The sequence below is a fragment of the Meleagris gallopavo genome, chromosome 1 (genome assembly GCF_000146605.3).
Source record: "Meleagris gallopavo isolate NT-WF06-2002-E0010 breed Aviagen turkey brand Nicholas breeding stock chromosome 1, Turkey_5.1, whole genome shotgun sequence".
NCBI classification, from domain to species: Eukaryota; Metazoa; Chordata; class Aves; order Galliformes; family Phasianidae; genus Meleagris; species Meleagris gallopavo.
In genome coordinates, this window is record NC_015011.2 from 52,221,449 (window position 1) to 52,229,242 (window position 7,794).

General features: G+C 42.3%; 1 protein-coding gene across 1 annotated transcript; it reads right to left on the reverse strand.

Moving 5' to 3' along the window:
* Positions 1 to 133: 133 nt before the first annotated feature.
* ASCL4 (achaete-scute family bHLH transcription factor 4) lies at positions 134 to 4,185 on the reverse strand. The gene has a single exon (XM_010712561.3). It carries the CDS (start codon positions 2,041 to 2,043, stop codon positions 1,477 to 1,479), a length of 567 nt encoding a protein of 188 aa, XP_010710863.1. The 5' UTR covers positions 2,044 to 4,185; the 3' UTR covers positions 134 to 1,476.
* Between the last annotated feature and the right edge of the window lie 3,609 nt (positions 4,186 to 7,794).

Sequence of the window (7,794 nt, forward strand, 5' to 3'; positions counted from 1 at the left end):
CAACACTATAAACCTGCTAACCATCTAGATGTAAAAATCTAGGTTAAAAATTTATTTCATAGGTAGCATTCTGTGTGCATTTCCTACGCATTTTCCATTTATTATCTACTGGAAAAACAAAACAAAACAAAAACAAAAAGACCCATAGCCTGGATGTATTGCATTTTTTATTTAAATGAAATTTATGGACACATCTGAGGTATTTAATCAGTATGCATTCTCATTTACACACAAGTATTTTTTCGGGTGTTCAGTCAGCACACTGCAAAGGAAAAACAAAATGATACAAAACTATTTCACCAAAGTGAGGCCAAAAAGGCAGAAGTTTGGAAGGTCTTTGTGTAAGATGTATGAGTGAGAAGTTTACCTTGTATTCAGAATGAGATTCGAGCTCATAGCTAAATGATAATTAAATCTGGCCGTGGAGAAAGGAAGATTTTTGAGCAACTTGGGGAAAAGTTCTCAGATATTGTCCAAATGAAAGGTATTTCATATACTTTGAGATATTCATTTGAAAAGGTGTATTCTTTGAAAAAGTAATGCAATGTTCTGATCAAAAGGAGAAACACCTTCACACAGATGTAAACTGATATATTTAATGTTACCCCTTTTGTATATACCACTACATAACTGCCACAGGAACCTATTTCTAAGTTCTCACTGATCAAAAATACTCAGGATGACTTTGTGTACAAACTCAATTTTGAGTAAAGAAAGAAATAGGCCAGCAACATTTTTACATTATCAGAAGTGAAGCTGTGCCTTTCTAGGTGCAGTTTTACAAATCTCTGTCTACCACTTTCTAGAACACTTTAGAGTGAAACTGTCAGACTTTCTTTTCCTGAAAATCACCCCTCCCATGATCACCAAACAGCCGGAATCCAATGCATGAGTTGCTACTTTCGCTTTAGAAGATGCCATTAAAGAAAAAATCATTCACAAGTTTATAAAAATACTGTCCTTTCAGAAACAGGAGCATTTCTGGGAGTGTTCTAACAATTTTAGGGAAGGATGTGCTATCTAAATCTTACCTTTCCCAGTCGAAATGTTTGTAACCCAGGATATTCCAAGCTAGCAAGCAGGAAAATAAAACTTGAAAGAGAAAGTGGGAGAAAGGGAAGGGGGATTTCCTGAAATGGATTTATCTGGTTTTGTTCTCTTCTTGCGTGAAAGGCAAATGAAAATAGAACAAAAGCTGAATGAAAAGTAGAATTCAAACAGTTGCTTCAGTTTTAACAATCCGAAGTTTAGTAACACATGTGGAACAAGAGAAGCAAGGTCTGTGTGCTTACAAATCATCTTTAAGTTCTGTGCAGACGACACAGTTGTCCTTTGAAAGAGAGAAAATACCTTTATCTTTTCTCCTAGCTGTTTTCCTTTTTCCTGGTATTCATCTTAATCCACAGAAAAATCCCAGGGGATTTAGTTCTGGCTTTCAGAAGGTCTTGAAGGCTTGTTTCTCCAGGGGGCCAATTCCTAGCTACCCACCTCCTCGAATTCACTGTAGGGGGATGAGGCTGAGGAGGCTTTCGACTCTCCATCACTGTTGCACTCCCGCAGAGGACCGGGACTGGGATCATCCGGGAGCTCCTTGGTGGTGAGCGTTTCCTTACTGCTGGACCCCAGGGGATAGCAGTCCAGCAAGCTCTGCAAGTGCTTGATGTAGCTTATGGCTGCTCTCAGGGTCTCCACTTTGCTGAGGCGCTTGTCAGCAAATTCCTTGGGCAGGTGCTCTCTCAGGCGTGTATAGCCTTCGTTCACGCAGCGCACCCGCTGCCTTTCTCTCTCGTTCCTCTTCCGAATGAAGGCAGGCTCAAAGGAATAGTCATAGACGCCCACGTAGCCAGGGAATGGGATGTAGGAGATGCGACCTGCATGCCCACCGTAGGCTCGCTCCCAGTACGACGGGTCTAAGTGGATGGGAACCCCAAAGGGTTCTCTCAGGGGAACCCCGTGGGGATGGATGTGGCTGTTAGCCAGGGGCATCGCTCCTGAAAATGCAATCCTGTTCAACAGTCCATCATCATCTTTATTGCTGGCCATGCTTTGTCTTTTCTCACCAGCACAAAGTCAGCTCCCGAATTTGACTTCCAAATCGTGTATCAATCCGGGCAAGAAGGAAACATTTGTACAGGCACTTTGCCCCAGGGGTGGCAATTTTCTCCTGCAGAGTGTAGAAACTCAGATCTCAAAGCACTGCTGATGACTCAGGAGGTCCACTCGTGCCTGGAAATCAGCTCTAAGCCTTGTTTTTATAGATGCAGGATGCCAGCTAATTTATAGACAGGTTTTGAGGACCATCACTCCACACTTTTAAACCTTCCTTTTCCTCTGATCTTCATATTTCAAAAGATAATAAGAGGGTTCCTGTGTATTCCTTTTCTCCGTTGAAATTATGACCATACGAGTTAACGCCAAACATAAATAATCTTCCAGGCTCTAAACACTTCTCATGTATTGTAATCCACAATATCATTTGATATAATTGTCTCCAAAAGCGGCGTAATTTGCAAAGTTTACAGAGATCTTCAAAGTTTTGGCAGAACTCCTCCCTTTCAGGAACTGAGGATCTTCTGTCATCTGAAAACTACCCAAAGGCTTTCCACAATGAAATCCAAAAGACAACTGCAAGCTTTGTTGTTTCGGCTGCTCTGGTCTAACTGAAACAGCTCTCAAGCAGTTTGCAAACTTATATGGCATGTCTCTCGCTTTCTGGAGAAGCAGAGAAATCTTCAAAGGAAAGAGTGCTCTCTTGTGGTTGCAAGTCATGTCAGATCAAGAATGCATACGTGCGAACGATAAGAGGAAAACTGTTCTCTTCACCCGAAGACAGGCTTTTTCAAGAAATATGAGTTTCACAAATTGAACATGAACATTTTCAAGAAAGCCTGCAACATTTTGCTCATTTCTACTCATTGCAGAGATGTTCTGGTCATCATTATAATCATCTTCCTCAGGCAATGAAATACAGAGGTTATGCCCTAATTGCCCCAGTGTAGTTGTTACCAGATGTTTACATCAATGCTGGCTTTCTAGATGCATCCTCCAGAGTACTTCAACTGGGGAGCTGAAAATCCCTCTCAGCTGTGCCAGATCTGTGCTGCATCTACCAGTTCACCTGCAGCCTGCCAAGGAGACGAGGTGGGCAGAAAGAAGACAAGGACTTTTGAGAGCACAAGGGCACCATGTGGTCATCCGTGTGCTTCCTCTAAGAAATCTGCTGTGCTACGAGCATCTTTCCCCATTTTGTTGTTCAAAAGCCCATAGTTATAATTTTTTTTTTTCCCCAGAAATACATCTTCACAGTTAACAGAATTGCCTTCTTTTTGCTACCATCATTTCAGTGAGTTGAACATTTGGCCCAGGAGAGCAGTGGGAAAGGACAGAGATGAAAAGGTACAAGCATGTGGGCTCTATTAAAACTGTTCTTTTGCTCAAAGTGAAAGTTTCCACCCTGTTTGGTCTTTCATGCCAAACAGTCTCAGAAATGTGAGTAACTGAAACAACATCCTTTGCTCTGAGAAACACATCTGTGTCTCTGCTGAGTCAGAAACCAGCAGCAGTGATGCCAGTGCACGCTTTCAAGTCAGTATCTCTGCTGGCCTACTCTGCTGCTTCAAAAAACAGTGATACAAGAGGAATCTAGATGGTAATCTTCAAAATATGATGAACGTACAGGGAGACCCTTCCAGACAGATGTAAATGAGAACAATCCTGGCCTCTGATTTATGCCAGCAGCTGGAAAAGCACCAAAATGGCTGAAACTCCAGGGGAAGTATCCATCCACTTTCACCTCCATCACCAGCGTTGCTGGTGATTCAAGCTGAAGGTTTTCAGCGTTGCCTAACAGTTAGCTAATGCCTTTCATGAGGAGTTGAGTCAAGTCACACCTAAATGCCTTTCTAAAACATCTGCAGAGCTCAAGGTATGAAGGAACATCCATGCAAAATTTGTTTCAGATCAAATAATCAAGAACCCTTTCTGTTTTTTTTAGAAGTGTGGAAACTGTAGAACAGCATTGGCTTTTCAACATCACTTGCACTAGAAATTTTGCTGTCAGAGAGTTTTCCAGTAGAAACATTTCCAGATCTGAATTCTGAAAATAGCACATTTGCTGTAGCACTAAGGTAGGCAAGGACTTGAAGCTTTCTTGAAGCAAGGAGGATGTTGCCTCTGAGCAAATACCTGAAGTAGGAAAAGGACATTTGATGTTTGTCATTTTTCTATTGAAAAATTCTGTTCTTTGTCATAATGAGCACAAGCAAAGACCTTCCCCAGTCTCTACAATCTCTGTAGAAGCATATAAGTAAATGGCAACATGCCTCCTGGGGCTCTCAGGTGCCAAAATTTTTCACAGCCCTCCATGACTCCTCCAGAAGTCCAGCTGAGTTCAAAAGGCATGGCTATGTTTCAGTTCTGTCATGCAAATACACTGCTCTTTGCTGCCTGAGCTCTTGTCCATCTTTACTATAAATGCAGGTCACCTGCACTTCCCAAAGGGTCAGAACTCCACCTGTGCTAAACTACTCCTACAGAAAAATATAAAATAAAATTACAACCCACTGTTAGTTCCTTAAAGAAATACATGGGGGAAAAAAAAACATTTTTGTGAATTGTTAACCTGTGTAATTGAACTCATGTCAGAGTCTGCAGATTGTGTTTCTGAGCAAGAGAAGAAAACACACCACAAGTGCTTGCTGAATGTTGTATCTTATTGACAAATCTAATGTCATGCTCACAGGCAGAGCTTTGAACGTGGGCAGGGAGCCAGCACAAAGCAATACACTCTCATGAGAGCACGAGCAGGACAAGGGCGATGCATCGTGCTTGTACCAACCCACACAGCTGAGCATAGGAACAGCAGCAGGACTAGGGCACCATAGTGTAATGAGTAGATTAAGACTCCGTGGACAATATTCCTCTAAGAAAACCCACTGTTCTTAATTCTGATGCTGCTGCTCAAATTACCTTCCATGTCCTGAATACAAGACTCTTCAAGCTGAAAGGAAGCAGAAAGTCTGGTTTGCCTTTGGTTGGTAGAAGTCAGATATTATTCACTGCTCTGTGGCAGAATCATCCTGCTTCAGAGCTGTTGCAAGAGGATGTTCAGGCTCTGAGTTTCTGGAAGCTGTGCTGTTTCTATTTGCAACTTAGCTGTGGTTTCAATTGCATATTCCCTAATACTGTCTACAAGAATGTAATCTGTACAAAAGAACCCTCAGCCTGTTCGCACTCCCACAAGAATCATGAATAACACTACAGACATCCTTGTGTTACACCGTGATTGCTTTGAATTACTCTGAATTACTCAAAGCAACAGATTCTCCTTGACACCACATCCCCCTGCGGCTGAAATGAAAGTCATCATTGGAAAAACTGCAGAAACTCAAACACCAGCTGAACATGTGCATCCATTTCCCAACAGATGAGGTCTCAACTATTTTATCTGTGAACATATTAGTGAGGAGGAGGAGGAAGAAAATACAGTAGGAGTTAAAAAAGAAGTCCTCACCCATTATGCTTTTCTTATGTTTTACTGTACTGTAATTACACTAAAAAAATGTGATTTATTATACACTTTGTGGTTTGTCTGGGTGTTGCAGTTTACTAACAGATAATTTATTAAAAGATGTGAAATTAACAGTTTCTCATATTAACTGCATATCACAGAATTACAGTTATAACTGTAACTTAATAGTTCTGTGCATTGTTAATAGTTGTGTACTTTCACATGGGTCATCTCTCTAGCTCTCTAGCTGGCAGTGAGTGCTGCATCTGACTTAACAAGGCTGCATACTAAGATTGTCACCAGGATACAGGTGCATCAGCAAAGCGCTGGCAAGCCAATAAAAGGTGGAAGGATATCTGGATATTTAATGTTAATCAGCTGACCTGAGTCACTGTTGTCTGTGCGATCCCTGTACAGCATAATTCTGCTCCCTCTGAGAAGAATCCAAGGGCATGTTAGTATCAGTAGGAGAGAACCAATGGCTATGACATGTGGCATGGTCCAGTGGGGATTTCAACTCCTGGAATTACTAATGCACGCTAACTGCATCTTTTTCCCTGTGATTCCATGAGCTCTCTTATTTTTCAGCATATCTCCAGGGTACTAGTGCAGCTTGAAAAATAGCTGTGTCATTTGCTCTTGTGCAGCAAGTACCATGCAAGTCAATAAACTAAGCTCTCAGGGGACATCACGCACATGTCTTATGGAAACAACTCATATATGTTACAAATGCCATCTCTAAAAAAATCTTCTCTTTCAAAAGAGAGACATTTCTGAAATGTATTTTGCTGTAATACTCTGGGCATGCAGAACACATCTCTGTAGACATAGATTAATTTCTCATCCAGTGACACTTTATAGTTTTCCTGGTTTCCTTTGATACTGGTGCATTAAGTTGGTAGTTAAAGTATCACTTCTTCAAGGGTGTAAAGAGCCTACAAAAAAAATCTGGAATGTTGGATCTTGCCAGCAAGAGAAAACTCTTATCTGCTTATGACTACATCCAGTCTGACTCATAGGCTCAAAGTATTACTTTCAGCTCAGATAGCGAGGATTTCAGCACCAGGATGGTCCTCCAGTAGGAGTGCATTATCAAAATTGGCATCAAACTCAGGTCTTGGTGTTTCAGGGCAGAACTGAGATGTATTGAGAGTAGCGGTGAAGTTGTAAGGACAACAAGGGAAAATGTGAGATCTCCAATCAGTCTCCCTATGTTTTAGGGAGTTCAGTGTGATGAAAGAGTCTTTTGAGCTGGAGGGGTCATGCTGGAGGGGCTCTGAGCATCTGATCTAGCTGTAGATGTCCCTGTTCATTGCAGAGGAGGTGGACCAGATGGCCCTTAAGGCCATTAAACTCAAATGATTCTGTAATTTTATGAAGTAGCGTATAAGAGGTGCCCAGCTCTCAGACTGCTAGAGTCAAATGAGGAGCTGTTTCCACCCCTAAAAGAACTGACGGCTGTGCATCGAACTGGAGTGATCTTTTCAGATTGTACATTCAGTCATTTTGGATTAAAAGGCAGCAGGAAGACAAATACTTTGTGTTGCCTCTTGTGCAGACTCCCAATCAAGGCATCTCTCATTATGTGAGGCAACATTTACCCATGGAATGGAACACCTCCCCCATGAGGACAGTCTGGGGCTGTTCAGCCTGGAGATGAGAAGGCTATGAGGTGACCTGAGAGTGGTCTTTCAGTACCTAAAGGGGAGCTACAGGAAAGAAGGGGACAGACTTTTCAGCAGGGTCTGTGGTGACAGAACAAGGGGAAATGGTTTCAAGATCAAAGAGGGGAGATTTAGGTTAGATATAAGAAAAAAAACTTTTACAGTGAGGGTGATGAGTTGGGTTGCCTAGCAATGTGGTTGATGCCCCATCCCTGGAGACTTTCAAGGCAAGGCTGGATCAGGCCCTGGGCAGCCTGATCTAGTTGTGGTGTGGTGTCCCTGTTCATGCAGGGGAGTTGGGTTAGATGGCCTTCAGAGGTCCCTTCTAACTCTAAGGATTCTACAATTTAGGTGTCAGACACAATCCGATTGCAGAAGCACATTACAGCATTTCAGGAAGCAGCTGTTCACCTCTGTGCTAAGCAACTTGCAGCCTGATTTGAGCAGCAAATGTGATTAACATGCACGTGCCACAGGTGACTACACGCCAAGACATTCCTTTGTAACACAGCCTTAGCCAGAACAGTACGTTACTTAGCCACAAATCACAACCAAACAAGGAACGGCAGCTCCGGGCCTGCTTTGTAACCGATTCAAACGCGGCTCGGCCGTTCCGAGCTC

Excerpts from the sequence above, each read along its gene's own strand:
- ASCL4 (XM_010712561.3), bottom strand. The coding sequence starts at position 2,043 with ATGGCCAGCAATAAAGATGATGATGGACTGTTGAACAGGATTGCATTT.